The following is a 15,700-nucleotide window of genomic DNA, read 5'->3' on the forward strand; positions in this document are numbered from 1 at the left end:
CATCAATGCTTAACCCATGCTGGCCATGAAGGAGGTCTCCACAAGACTGCCCGGGCTGTGGCAATACTGGGGATGCTTCCTTTTTTTCCCCTTAAATTACTGAACTACGTGGCTAAGAAGCCGGAGGCTGGAAGGACAGAAGGAAGGTTTCGTGTGTGTGCGTACACTCTCCAAGTGTTCAGGACCAGAGATGCTACGTGAGTGTGGCTTTGCCTCGGACTCCAGCCCTGGGCTCTCGGAGCCCTCCTGATGCTTGGGCTTCAGAAAGGGAAGCAGAGGCGAGTCCAGAGCTGCGCTGACCATCTGCCTGACCTTGTGGAAGTCACGCCTCCTCTTTGGTTTTCACCTCCCCAGTTGGGCAAAGGTGCTGGACAGGATGACCCATTTTGGAGGTCTCTCCCTTTTGACACTGACACTCAAGAGTCGTTTTCCGCAAAGCGTTGGGGGTGAGAGATGTGAAGGGTGGCTGGGGTAGGGTGTGGGCAGGTGAGACGTCACTGCTCCCTGGCGCCTCCATCAGGACATGAGGAAAGTAAGAGCATGGCCCCCAGGCAGGCACATCTTTCTTCAGTGGAAATCAGGCTAATGTGGCACTGTTGTCTTTACCATTTTCTACTGTGGAGGCCATTCAATCACCTCAAACTGAGGCTAGCTGAAGTTCAAAACCGCAGGTAAGAGCGCCCCAGCAAGGTGGTTCCTGTATCTCCCGCCAAGCCACTGCCAAGGGTCTGCTTTAAGAGGTGAGAGCGGGGTTTGTAAGTCAAGGTTGGGGGGATGGGAGTGTTATTAAATGTCCTACCTCACTGCTAATGAGTAGAACTGATTTCATAATACTGTTGTTTTCATTAATCAGAGAAGAAACAAATTTCAAACAGTCATTAATTTGATCTTCCCTAATTTTCACACCCACTCAAGTGTCACGAAATACTTTTTTCACTAGCAGTGTCATTTGGGGAATGCACTTTAGTAAGAGAAATCGCTGGACTCTTTTATCAAATGTAAAGAGGGGCTGACCTTTAACCTTATTCAGAAAAATTTAAGTTTGCAAATTCAGTTCATGTTGAGGCCAGTTTTCATTATGTCTGATTGCCATCATTTTCTGGGGGGTTTGGATAGTAGCTACTTCCAACTCTTCTTCCTAAACACACACACACACACGTGCACACACACGCACAGACACGCGCACACACGCACAGACACGTGCACACACACGCAGTGCACACATGTGCGCACATACACACATGCACACACGCACACACATGTGCGCAATACACTCACGCACACACGCGTGCGCACATACACACATGCGCACACGCACACACACACACCAGCATCTAAGGGGATTTAAACCTCTATCTGAACAAGCGTGGAAACAGTGCTGGCTGCATCTCATGGCGAACATGGCTGAAATTTACAGTTATGATCAATTTGCTACGCTGCAAGCTCAGACCTAATGCGTGAACAGAGACCTTCCATTCTCCCAATAACCAGTCCATTTTGTAGAGGGGGCGACCATGGCTAATGGAAGCTGAGTCACCTACCCAGGTTTCACGGCTCACAGCGGGAGAAGCAGGATTCACATCCATTCCCATGTGACCCCACAGCTCTTCTTTCCCCACCAAACTGCTTCCCTGGGGCCCCTGTGTCTCTGAAACCAAGACAACCTTGCCCTGTGTGTTAGGTGTGCGGGGACATCAGGTGTTAGGACGAGAGTGAAGTGGCTACATGCATGCCACTGAGGCATGAGTGGCTGACAGGTGCGCTTCCCAATAGAAAGGCAGAGGTCCTGTACCTATTTCTCTCCTTGTTCCCGGGCTCCCCCCCACCCTGTGAGGGGAGGGGAGGGGAAGAGTAGGGGCCCCCCAGGGTGATGCAGAGCGAGGCGGAAGGGGCTCCTGCTTGGCCCTGCCCAGCCAGCGAAAGGTTTTTCCAGGGAGCTGTCAGGTGTGGCCAGACCAGCTACGCCAAAGCCTCTCTGCCTGAAAATCTTTAGTCCAAACGGCACCTGAAGATTCCAGTAACAACCTGAGAGGCCGTTCAGGAGAGTGGTTGAGATCCTGGACTCTGGAGACCAATACCCAGGTTCTAACCCCAACTCTAGAACTTACTAGCTGTGTGACTAATTGTGCAATAGTTGCTAATTGTGCAACTAACTGGGCAAATGACTGAGTCTCTAGGCCTGAGTTTGCTCATCTGTAAAACTGGCATAATAAAACTGCTTACCCCATCGGGTTGTTATGAGGACTAGAAGAGTCTACCTAAGGTTTATATCTGTGCCTGGACATAGAAAGGGGACAGGAGCATCCCCTGGCGGGCGGCATGGAAAGGGCTGCCTTGTGTTTGTCTCCCATTGACTCCAGTCTCCATCACATTCCCCTATGGATACTGAAAAGGAAGGGAGCCTAGGGATTAGCCCTCCAGGGCTTCTTACAGAGACTCCCCACCACCCCTCTTGCCATCACACCAGAGCGGCGTGTCCCAGGCTGTTCGTGTGCAGGTTCATCTGCCTCCTATGGCCACCACGGACCATGCCGCGTCCATTTGGGTATCCCTGATGCACAGCACAGCACCGCGCACTTCTGCTGAAACCCCTTCCTACTGAGAAATAAGCCAAGGTCTGTTAAGGTAGGCGACTTGCCGAAGGTGGCACAGCAGCGTCTGAGCGCGCTCTTGACACCAGCTCTCCCACCGCCGGCAGGCGCCAGGCAGGAGCTGTCCGTACGGTCCACCCCCACTTCTGCCACTCACCAGCCACACCATCAGGTAGGAGAAGACAGCGATCCACAGCGTGGCAAGGGTGAAGGTGAGCATGAAGAACTTCTCCCAGCGGGGCTTGCTACAGTTGGGGATGGTGACGCACAGGAGGAAGATGAGCGGCCAGGTCAACACCCACTTGGCTTTGTCCCCTCTTGCCTCTGCAGAGGGATGGGGCGGAGCCAGAAGGGAGGAGGAGAGAAACACACACTGGGTTACACACCTGCCAGTCTACCCGTCGGTTTATTTTTTCAAGCCAAATAAGAGAATGCTACGAATGTGACTCCTAGCAACGGACTTCACAGAATCACACACCTTCATACTGTCAACCTGGAAGCGATCTTAGCAAGACAGTTAAGTGTTTGTTGACTGAATAACCTCTGTCAGTCCAAATCCTTTACTTGACAGGATGAGGAAAGTGAGACCCAGAGCTGAAACAGATTTGCACAGGGCAGCTGGAATGGGAATGTAGAATACACGGCTAGGCTTTGGAGTCAGACCTGGGCTGGAATTCAAATGACCCTGAGCAATCCTCTCAACTCCACTTCCTCCTCTGACAATAACAGCTGTAAGTAACAACAGCACAATAGTTGATGCAGGGAATATTTGCTATGTGTAGCAGGCATAGTGCTAAGCATTTTGCATCTTAGTAGTTTCTTCACCTGTTAAATGGGAACATTATCTCTTTCTTGGTTCTTGCAAAAATGACATGATACAATGCACGTAAAACAGCCAGCGCAAAGAGCCTGGCACAGCAGGTGCTCTGGAACTCTCGGCTCCTTTGCTCCAAGGTCACATAGCCAGTGGCAGATGCAAGACTAAAATGTGGTGTCCTGCTGGCAGGCATGACCTCGCTGGCCCCTACCAAGGGAATCCGCAAACAATTCAACAGAGGAGAAGTGGCCTCAAAAGCCACTGAGTGCAAGCACAGTGTCCTTAATAAGCCACTGGGTATTTGGAGCACATGCAAGCTCAAAATAGGCTTGTGGGTGATGCCAATGAAATGGTGGAGGAAGGACCTCTGAAAATTCTCTCCTCCATAAAAGCAATGAGAACACTAGCAAAAATGGTCAGAGTCAACTTGTTTTATTTTATTTATTTTAAAATTTATTTATTTATTCTTGGCTGCGTTGGGTCTTTGTTGCTGCGCATGGGCTTCCTCTAGTTGCGGTGAGTGGGGGCTACTCTTCATTGCGGTGCACGGGCTTCTCATTGCGGTGGCTTCTCTTGTTGCGGAGCACGGGCTCTAGGCGCGCGGGCTTCAGTAGTTGCGGCACGTGGGCTCAGTAGTTGTGGCTCGCGGGCTCTAGAGCGCAAGCTCAGTAGTTGTGGCGCATGGGCTTCAGTAGTTGTGGCACGCGGGCTTCAGTAGTCGTGGCTCACGGGCTCTAGAGCGCGGGCTCAGTAGTTGCGGCGCACGGGCTTAGTTGCTCCGCGGCATGTGGGATCTTCCCGGACCAGGGCTCGAACCCGTGTCCCCTGCATCGGCAGGCGGATTCTTAACCACTGAGCCACCAGGAAAGCCCCTCAACTTGTTTTAGAGCTCTGGACATTAACCAAAGCCTTGTAGCAATCCAGGGAGTGTTTATTTAAGAAAATTGGCTGGGTATTAGTAAGAACAGTGAACTTTATATAGAATTTTAACTTGCCCTGTTTTCATTCCCTTTCATCAGCTTTGGAGTAGCCTTGAAAAGCCAGTAGCCTGGCATCCACCAGAAAGGGTAGGACAGGATTAGAGCGCCTTCCAAGTCCATTCCCAGAGGATTGGCATTCTCTGACCTGTCTGCTGGTTTCCCGGAAGACCCCACTTTCAAGGCTGTCTTTATTTTACCTGAATCCGAGCTCCCCCAGTATGAAAAGCCTTTTCCTTGAGGGCATTGTTGAAAACAGTCAGGGGCACTTGTGGAAAACTGTGCAGCCTGAGGTGCTGGATAACAGTTGGACAAACAATAGGTTAATGAAAAAGCTTAAGAGGAAAAGCTGGTAGTGAGATATCCATAGAAGGCCTGGAAAAGCTCCCACATAGTTCTGGGAAGCTGAAAGTCCATGAGCACGCGTAGGGCTGTTCCCAGGGTGATTTTCAGGCTCAGGAAAGACTTGAGAATGTCCTAAGCTTTCACTTCTGCCTAAAACTGAGACTCGGAGAAAACAAGAAGTAAAGGCCAAGGTGGAGTTGTAAACTGCCTGCCTGGGTGTTAACAGCGCGCCCCCAAACGCACACAGAGCCCATCGGCAAAGACTGGGACACTCGCTTCACCCAGGCATCTAAAGAAATCTCTGTGCAATCATTAGATGACCTTAGGCTAACCTCACAGATATTTCAGTGGTCAGGCAACAAAGAATATAGATTTTACAGAATTAGAAAAGTCACCAAACAAACAACAACAACAATAAAGCAACAACAAATAGTCCTGGGAAAGGGGAAGGATGTGATTCCTTCTTCTTCTTCTTATTCCACATTATATTATTTTATTTATTTATTTTTAAGTTTTTCATTGGTATTTTTAATTATCAATTCATAAAGGGAGGAAAAGATTAATAAATATATTATTTTAAATGTCCAGTTTCAACAACAAAGATTACGAGACATGCACGGAAACAAGAAAGTAAGGCTTATACATGGAAAAAAAGCAGTTAATAGAAACCATCTCTGAGGAATTCCAGATATTGGATTTACTGGACAAAGGCTTTAAATCAGCTTTTTTTTTTTTTTTTTGTGGTACGCGGGCCTCTCACTGTTGTGGCCTCTCCCACTGTGGAGCACAGGCTCCGGACGCGCAGGCTCAGCGGCCATGGCTCATGGGTCCAGCCGCTCTGCGGCATGTGGGATCTTCCCGGACCGGGGCACGAACCCGTGTTCCCTGCATTGGCAGGCGGACTCTCAACCACTGCGCCACCAGGGAAGCCCCTAAATCAGCTATTTTTAAATATGCACAAAGAAGTTTTAAAAATGTCTCAAAAACAAAAGGGAAGCATGAGAATGATTTCTCATCAGAGAGTATCAATAAAGAAGTAAAACTTATAAAAAAGAGCTGACAGAAATTCTGGAATTGAGAAGTGCAATAACTAAAATGAAAATTTTACTAGAGGGGCTCAATAGCAAATCTGAAAAGGAAGAAGTGACCTTGGAGATAAGTGAACTGAGATTATCTAGTGTCAGGAACAGAAAAAGAGTAAATAAAAACGAACCGTGCCTCAAAGACCTGTGGCACACCACCCAACATGCCAACATATGCATAACGGGAGTATCAGAAAGAGAGGAGAGAGAAAAAGGGGCAGGAAGAATACTTGAAGAACTCACGCTCAAAAACTTTCCGAATCTGATGAAAAACATTAATATATACATTCAAGAAGAATATACCTTCTTTTCAAGTTCACATGGAACATTCTACAGGATAGGCAATATGTTAGGTCATAAAACAAGCACCAATAAATTTAAACGGATTTCAATCATGCAAAGTATATTCTACAACCATTCCACATTGGAAAGAAATTAGAGAGCAGTAACAGAAGGAAAACTGGAAGATTTACAAATATGTAGATATTAAATAACACATTCCTAAACAACCAATGGGTCAGAGAAGAAATCACAAGGGAAATGAGAAAATACTTTGAGATGAAAGAAAATGAAAACATAACATACCAAAACTTATGGAATGCAGTGAAAGCAGTGCATAGAGAGAAATTTACAGCTGTAAATTCCTATATTAAAAAGGAGGAAAGAACTTAAATCAGTGACCTAACTTTCTACCCTAAGAGACGAAAAGAGCCAATTAAGTTCAAAAAAAGTAGAAAGAAAATAATCAAGATTGAAGTAGAAGTAAGTGACATAGAAAAACAAAACAAAACCCAGAATCAAGTAAACTAAAAGTTGGTTCTTAAAAAGATCAACAAAATTGACAAAACTTTAGCTAGACTGACCAAGAAAAAAAGTGAGAAGACTCAGATTACTAACATCAGGAACGAAAGAGGGACTCCACTAAGGACCTTACAGAAATGAAAAGAATTATTAAGGAATACTATGAACAACAGTGAGCCAACAAATTAGATAACCTACGTGAAACAGAAAAATCCCACAAAGACAGAAACTACCAAAAGTGATTCAAAAAGAAATAGAAAATCTGAATAGACATATAACAAGAGACTGAAACAGTAATTGGAAAAGCTTCCTTTAAAGTAAAGCCAGGACCAGATGGTTTCATGGGTATTTCCACTGAATGTTTAAAGAAGAATTAGCACGAGTCCTTCATAAAACTCTTCCAAAAGATAAAGAAGGAAGGAACATTTCCCAATTTGCTCTATGAAGCCAGTAATACCCTGATACCAAACCCAGACATCAAGAGAAAACAACACTACAGGCCAATATCCCTTATGAATACGAATGCAAAAATCCTTAACAAAATTCTGGCAAACTGAATCCAGCAACACATAAAAAGGATTATATACCACGACCAAGGGGGATTTATCCCAGGAATGTAAGGTTGGTTTGACATATGAAATTCAATCAATGCAATACACCACGTTAATAGAATAAAGGACAAAATGGCACGATCATCTCAATTGAGGCAAAACAGTCATTTGACAAAATCCAACACCTTAACAAACTAGGAATAGAAAATTTCCTTAGCCTGATAAAGGGCATCTATAAAAACCCCACAGCTAACATCATACTTAATGGTGAAAGGCTGAAAGCCTTCAACAAGATGAGGATATCTGCTCTTATCATTTCTATTCAACATTGTTTTGGAGGTTTGAGCCAGGAACAGTAGACAAGGAAAATAAGTAAACGTCATTCAGATTGTAAAGGAAGACATAAAACTATCCCTATTTGTAGATGGTACGATCTTGTATAGAGAACATTCTAAGGAATACACACACACACACACACACACACACACACACACACACACACACACACACACACACAAACTGTTAGAACTAAGAAACAAATTCAGCCAAGCTGCAAGATACAAGATCAATACGCAAAATTCAGTTGTATTTCTACACACTAACAATGAACATCAAAAACATGAAATTAAGAAAACAATTTCCATTTACAATAGCATCAAAAAGAAAGAACTACATAGAATACCTAGGAATAAATACAACAGAAGATCAGTATGCTGAAAACTAACAAACATTGCTGAAGGAAATTAAAGAAGACTTAAATAAACGGAAAGACATCTTGTACGTGGATTGAAAGACTTAATATTGTTAAGATGGGGCTTCCCTGGTGGCGCAGTGGTTGAGAGTCCGCCTGCCAATGCAGGGGACGCGGGTTCCTGACCCCGTCCTGGGGGATCCCACATGCCGCGGGGCGGCTGGGCCCATGAGCCATGGCCGCTGAGCCTGCGCATCCGGAGCCTGTGCTCCGCAACGGGAGAGGCCACAACAGTGAGAGGCCTGTGTACCAGCAGCCCCCCCCCAAAATATATATATATATATAGTTAAGATGGAAATACTCCCCAAACTGATCTACAGATTCAACGCAATCCCTACTAAAATCCCAGCTGACATTTTTGCAGAAACTGACAAGCTAATTCTAATATTCATATGGCAATACAAGAGACCCAGAACAGCCAAACCAATCTTGAAAAAATAATGAAGTTGGAAAACTTACATGCTCTGAATTTAAAACTTACTTACAGAGCTACAGTAATCAAGAGTGTGTGCTACTGGCCTAAGGATATATAGAACAATGAAACAGAATTTACAGTCCAGAAATAAACCCATACATTTAAGGTGAATTGATATTTAACAACAGTGTCAAAACAATTCAATAGGGAAATAGTAATTTTTTTAGCAAATTGTGTTGGGACAACTGTATACGGATATGCAAAAGAATGAAATTTGACCCCTACCTCATACTATATACAAAAATTAACTCAAAATATCTGGTGTTCAGAATATATAAAGAGGACTTCCCTGGTGGCACAGTGGTTAAGAATCTGCCTGACAATTCAGGGGACACGGGTTCCAGCCCCGGTCCGGGAAGATCCCACATGCCACGGAGCAACTAAGACCGTGTGCCACAGCTACTGAGCCTGTGCTCTAGAACCCACGAGCCACAACTACTGAGCCCACGTGCCACAACTACTGAAGCCCATACGCCTAGAGCCCGTGCTCCGCAACAAGAGAAGCCACTGCAGTGAAAAGCCTGTGCACCACAACGTAGAGTAGCCCCCATTCGCCGCAACTAGAGAAAGCCCCCGCGCAGCAACGAAGACCCAACACAGCCCAAAATAAACAAATTAAATAAATTTTAAAAAAAGAATATATAAAGAACTCATAACTCAACAAATAAAAAAAAAATCCCAATTTTAAAACTGGGCAAAGGGGGAACTCCCTGATGGTCAGGACTTGGCGCTTTCACTGCCAGGGACCCAGGTTCGATCCCTGGTTGGGGAACTAAGATCCCACAAGCCTCATGGTGCAGCCAAAAAAAATAAAAGTTAAAAATTAAAAAGAAAAATAAAAATGGGCAAAGGATTTGAATAGACGGTTCTCCAAAGAAAATACACAAATGGCCAACGAGCGTGTGAAAAGCTGCTCATCATCTTTAGTCATTAGGATAATGCAAATCAAAACTACTTCAGACCCACAATTATAACGATAATCAAAAAGATAAATAATAACAAGTATTGGTGAAGATGTGGGAGTATAGGCACCCTTATACCCTGCTGGTGGAAATGTAAAATGGTCCGGGCTCTCGGAAATTAGTTTGGCAATTCCTCAATATGTCCCACAAAAACCTGTACTCAAGTGTTCATAGCAGCGTTATTCATAATAGCCCCAAAGTGGAAATGACCTAAATATCCATCAAGTTATAAATGGATAAACAAAATGTAGTTATATAAACACAATGGAATTTTCACTCATAAAAAGGAATGAAGTATTGATACATGCTACATGGATGAACCTAGAAAACACTGTGCAAAATGAAAGAAGCCAGACACAAAAGGTCACATATTACATGATTCCATTTATATGAAATGTCCTGACGAGGCAAATCCATAGAGACAGAAAGTAGATTGGTGGTTGCCAGGGGATGGCGGAGGTGGAGAATGGGGGGGAGCGATTGCTCAGGGGTATGAAGTTTCTTTTCCGGGTAATGAAAGTTTTCTGAAATTATATGGTGATGTTGCACAACTTTGTGAACATACTGAAAAACATTGAACTGTATACTTTATTAGTATGAATTTTATGGTTTATAAATTACAGCTCAATAAAAAAATTGCAAAGTAGGCTGGCAGTAGCAGTTTTAGCTCTGTAAATCTGTGCTTGAATCTTTCTGTCACTAAGAACATATTTGCTAAGAAAAAAAAACAACCCAGCCTGTTTATAATAACGAATCAGGAGAATATGGTTAGCTAGAAATCAGCAAATCCATTCACGTGTTCATCCTAGATGCTACATCTAGAAAAACAGCTGTCTTCCCAGGTCTTCCTCTACATATACCTTTCTGCACCTTGTAATCCTTGCACAAACAGCAGAAAGTTTTCCTACCTGATTAGTCTGTCCAAAATTTCAGCCCACATCCCAATTCACCCAGGCCGCCAGGGAAGGCCTAGGGCATCTCCAGAATTGACCTAAAACACTGTGTGTAAGGGAAAAATCCACTTTGAGGAATTGTAACCCTGGACACTTACATGCTCAGGAGCGCCTTTGTAGATATATACAAATGCCACAGCAGAAGGATAATTTATTTTCACAGACGCCAAATTGAAGCTGATGCTTGTCTGTTTGTCTAGCATGGGTTTTGAATCCGGTTGGGACATCTGCCCTGATCTGGTCCCACCCGGCTGGCAAGCCTCATGGCCCACCACTGTTTCCTAAGAAACAGTGCTCCATCAGACCTGCTCTATGGCTGTGTCTTCCAACTGTTAGATGAGACCCATTAGCGGACTGTGAAATCAATTAAGTGGGTGGCAACTAGCATTTCCTTAAAAAGGAAAAAAAAAAAGTATTAGAGTTACGGTAAACGAGTTAAATACTATTCTGAAGACTTCTGTTTCCTTTTTATAGATATCTGTGTGCGTGTGTAAGATATTTATTACTGTGCGTCATGCTCCAAGTGTGGAAAACTTTCACAGTGGTCATGCTGTGCCCCACCCCACCCACACCTTCCACCTGTCTTCAGCGTCTCCATTGTTTAATGAGGCACCGTAAGACACCAGACACCGAAATACTTATTGTGGTTTCCACGAGCAAATGCAAGGCAGGGTGAGCAGGCCTAGGACTGGCTGGTTTGAACAGTTTCAGCGGGCTCTGGGGGACAGGGGCTGTGTCCAGTCGTCTGGTACTGACCCTGCAGTGATCAGGGCAAAGAACTAGTACCTCCTGGAGTGCGAGAGCCAGACAGAGGCCAGCGATTCAGAGTGCTGAGCTCAGGAAGGGGTAGTCTGCATATGAAAAGTGTACTTCTGGATGGGTAGCTGGCTATCTCTAAGAATTGGCTAGCCCGAGCAATGCTGGGTTGGGCAGGGCATTCGTTGCTCTTATCTGCCTAGCATCCACACCCCACTCCTGGTAACAGCATGCTAATGTTCCCTTAGGGAACGAACCCTCCATTCCACATCAGCCATGTGGTTTGGAGGGCTGACTCTACTTCCTAGCTCTATGGGTGGGTGTGTTGAGTCCAGCTTGGCTACTCAGTGTGTTCATTCTCAGTGCCAGGCACTATTCTAGGTACTGAGAATCCACCAGTGGACAAATCAACAACCCTTGCCATTGAGTGGTTTACATGGGTTTGGGGTTGGATGGATAACCCATTTAGAGACCCATGTGTGGATTCTGCCGGGAATCACTGTCTGTAATATCTATTATCCCTTCCACCTTCCTAACAGAACCCTATTTTGCTTTGGACAGTAGGTTCCTAGCTAAAAACCTTAATTTCCTAGGCTTCCTGGCAGGTAGGAGTGGCCATGGACAGTTCTGGACAATGAGATATAAGGAGATGTCTACGTGGTAGGTGACTATCTTCCTGATAAGAAGAGACAGGCTTAGTGACACGTGTCTCCTGCCCTGTGTCCTTCCTCCTTGTTCCTGCCTGGAACATGAACATACAAGCCACAGGAGCCACTTGGCAACCTTGAAGACAAAAGTCACCTGCTAAGGATGGAAGAACAGAAATGGGACACCAATGGTATGACAGAGCTGCGAGACTCCCTCATCTCAGGACTTCTTATGGGATAAAAATAAACCCTCCGAGGTGAAGGCTTTGTCACATGGATTTTCTGTTACATGCAGCCGAATGCAATCCTTACCTCAGCCAGAGGCGCCACTTGTGCACTGGTTAATCCGATGGGAGGTAAGCCTAGGCGGCTGGTGGCCACCTTGGCGAGCTGCCAGAGGGTGAAGCCAACACAGGGGAAGCCTTGCTGAGAGATGTCCCAGATGTAACCATTCGAGCCCCATGTTGAGCTTTGCCTGAAGGTAGATTCTCTCAGTGAACCTGCCACTAAGGGCCCTTTGGCTTAAACCAGCCTGAGTTGGATTTCTCTAACATTAAGAGTCTGGACTAATTAATGGGTGAAGTGATAGAGTTTGGGGGGCTACAGGACAATGTCTATCCTGAGGGACACTCTCCTCTGACACCACCAGGAGCCCCTCCAGCCCCCCTTCCAACTGCCATCCCTTCGAGTGCAATGTCAGGGACATCTGAGAGATGCTCCCTGTGGATGCCAACTGATGTGCAAATGTAAGCATGAAAGAAGGGCTGCTGGTGTCTCTTCCACTCTCAGATTTCTTTTTTGAAGTAGGAAATTACAATTTAATTATGTGAAAAAAAATCTTTAAAATGAACTCTAACAAAACAGATGGCTAATCATACCGGAGGGAAAAACATAAGAACAGATGCAGCTGCTAATGAAAAACTTCAAACAAAATAATTTGGATAGTTAACTACCTAGAGTGGTTAACCTGCGGTACGTGGGGATGTGTGTGTCACCAGATGATGTAGATATTCATGGACCCTGGAACTAGGAGTGTTTACATGATCTAGAGAGCACAGGTCCAAGACTAGTGTTCTCGAGCTTGAGTATAACTCAGAGTCCCCTGGAGCTAATGATTTGGCAGCTCTGGAACTGGGCTGGGGGTGGGGGTGGGGGGGGCGGAGGGGGGTGGTCAAGAATTTGCATTTGTTAACAAGTTCCCAGACGCTGCTCATGCTGCTTGTCTTGCCCCTTTGAGAACCACCATTCTAGATTAACTCCATTTAGAAACGGAGACAGGGCTTCCCTGGTGGCGCAGTGGTTAAGAATCCGTCTGCCAATTCAGGGGACACAGGTTCAAGCCCTGGTCCGGGAAGATCCCACATGCCACGGAGCAACTAAGTCTGTGTGCCACAACGACTGAAGCCCATGAACCACAACTACTGAAGCCCGCGTGCCTAGAGCCCGTGCTCTGCAACAAGAGAAGCCACTGCAGTGAGGAGCCCGCGCACCGCAATGAAGAGTAGTCCCCGCTTGCCGCAACTAGAGAAAGCCCGCGCACAGCAACGAAGACCCAACGCAGCCAAAAATAAATTTCAAAAAATAAAAAAAACCTGAGATAATTAAGATGCTGATGCTGCTTGTCTCGCCCCTTTGAGAACCACCATTCCAGATTAACTCCATGTAAAAACTGAGATAATTAAAATATCATAAAATTCACCCCTTTTAAAGTGTACGATTAGGTGGGTTTTGGTATATTAGAAAACTGTGTAACCATCATTACATAATTCCAGATGATTTTCAGGACCCTGAAAAGAAACCCCCCCTCCCTTTTAGCAGTACTCCCCATTCCCCCTCCCCTCAAGCTCTGCCAATCACCGTAGTTTGCCTATTCGGGACATTCTATATACGTGGAATCAACATGCGGCCTTTTGTGGCTGGCTTCTTTCACTTAGCATAATGTTTTCAAAGTTCACTAATGATGTAGCATGAAGGAGTATCTCATTCCCTTTTATGGCCAAATAATATTCCATTATACGAATAGACTACATTTTGTTTAATCAGTTCGTCACTTGGATATTTGGATTATTTCTATTTTTTAGCCACTATGAATAACGCTATGAACATGCGTGGACAAGTTTCTGTGTGGACATATGTTTTCATTTCTCTTGAGTATGTAACCAGGAGTAGAATTGATGCACCATATAGTAACTCTATGTTTAACTCTCTGAGGACCTGCTAGCCTGGTTTCCAAGAGGCTTTACCATTTTACATTCCCACCAGCAGTATACGAGGGTCCCAATATATCCACATCCTTGCCAACCCTTTAGGGTTGTCTTTTACTGTAGCCATTCTAGTGAGTGATTAGTGGTATCTCACTGTGGTTTTGATTTGCATTCCCCTGATGACTGATAGTAATGTCGAGCATCCTTCATGGACTTACTGGCTGCTTGTAAACCTTCTTTGGGGAATTGTTGACTCAGATGCCTTGCCCATTTATATCGCTGAGTTCTAAGAGTTCTGTATATATTCTAGATACTAGATCTTTATCAGAAATATAATTTATAAATGTTTTCTCCCATTCCAGGAGTTGTTTTTTCACTTTCTTTACAGTGTCCTAGAAGTCACAGAAGTTTTTAATTTTGATGAAGTGTTTTCTTTTAATTTTATTTTTTGGCTACTTATGCTTTCGATATATTTAAGAAACCATGGTCTAATCCAAGGTCACAACTATGTACCTATGTTTTCTTCTAAGAGTTTCATATATTGAGCTACTACATTTAAGTCTGTTTCATGTTAACTTTTGTATATGGTGTGAATTAGGAGTCCAACTTCTTTTTAAAAATGTGGCTATCTAATTTTCCTAGCGCCATTTTTTTTTTTTTTTGGCAGTACGCGGGCCTCTCACTGTTGTGGCCTCTCCTGTTGCGGAGCACAGGCTCCGGACGTGCAGGCTCAGCAGCCATGGCTCACGAGCCCAGCCGCTCCGCGGCATGTGGGATCTTCCCGGACCGGGCCACGAACCCGCGTCCCCTGCATCGGCAGGCGGACTCTCAACCACTGCGCCACCAGGGAAGCCCACCATTTGTTGAAAAGACTGTTTTTCCCCCGCTGAATTGTCTTGGCACCCTTATGCAGAATTACTGACCTTAAACGTATGGGTGTATTTCTGGACTCTCAATTCTATTCCATTGATATATATTTCTATCTCATGCCAGTACCAGGCAGTCTTGATTATTATATCTTCGTAATAAGTTTTGAAATCAGGAAGCCCTTCAACTTTGTTCAAGATTGTTTTGGCTATTCTGGGTCCCCTGCATTTCCATATGAATTTTAGAATCAGCTTGTCAATTTCTGCAAAAAAAAGCTAGCTTGGATTTTGATAAAGATTGCATGGAATCTGTAGATGAACTTGAGGACTACTGCCATCTTAAAAATTTTAAGTCTTCCAACCCATGAACTCAGGATGCCTTTCCATTTATTTAATCTTCCTTAATTTCTTTCAATAATATTTTATAGTTTTCAGTGTACAAATCTTGTTCTACCTTTGTTAAATTTATCCCTAAGTATTTTGTTGTTTCTGAGGGCATTGTAAATGAAATTTTAATTTCATCTTCAGATTGTTAATGTATAGAAATACAATTGGATTTTGTATACTGACCTTGTATTCTGCAAGTTTATTAACTCTTATAGGGTTGTGGGGGTTTTTGGGTGGATTTCTTAGGATTTTCTATATATAAGATCATGTCATCTGTGAGTACAGCTCTACTTCTTCCTTTCCAAATTGGATGCGTTTTATTTTTCCTTGCCTATTTACCCTGGACAGAACCTCTAGCGCAATGTTTAATAGAAGAGGAAAGAGTGACATCTTTGTCTTGTTCCTGATCTTAGGGGGAAAAGTCTTCAGTCTTTCACCATCAAGTATGACGTTAGCTTTGGGTTTTTTTGGAGATGCCCTTTATCAGATTGAGGAAACGTGCTTCTATTCCTAGTTTGTTGAATGTTTTGTTTTT

General features: G+C 44.4%; 1 protein-coding gene across 4 annotated transcripts in view; it reads right to left on the bottom strand.

The window, feature by feature from the left end:
- SLC24A4 (solute carrier family 24 member 4) overlaps window positions 1-15,700 on the bottom strand; it is a 178,162-nt gene that overhangs the window by 14,892 nt on the left and 147,570 nt on the right. For all 4 annotated transcript variants that reach the window (XM_067727362.1, XM_067727345.1, XM_067727355.1 and 1 more), the window contains exon 13: window positions 2,749-2,915. In XM_067727362.1, coding sequence (XP_067583463.1) covers window positions 2,749-2,915 — 167 coding nt within the window. The remainder of the gene's footprint in view (window positions 1-2,748; window positions 2,916-15,700) is intronic.

This window comes from Pseudorca crassidens, chromosome 1 (genome assembly GCF_039906515.1).
Source record: "Pseudorca crassidens isolate mPseCra1 chromosome 1, mPseCra1.hap1, whole genome shotgun sequence".
Lineage (NCBI taxonomy): Eukaryota > Metazoa > Chordata > Mammalia > Artiodactyla > Delphinidae > Pseudorca > Pseudorca crassidens.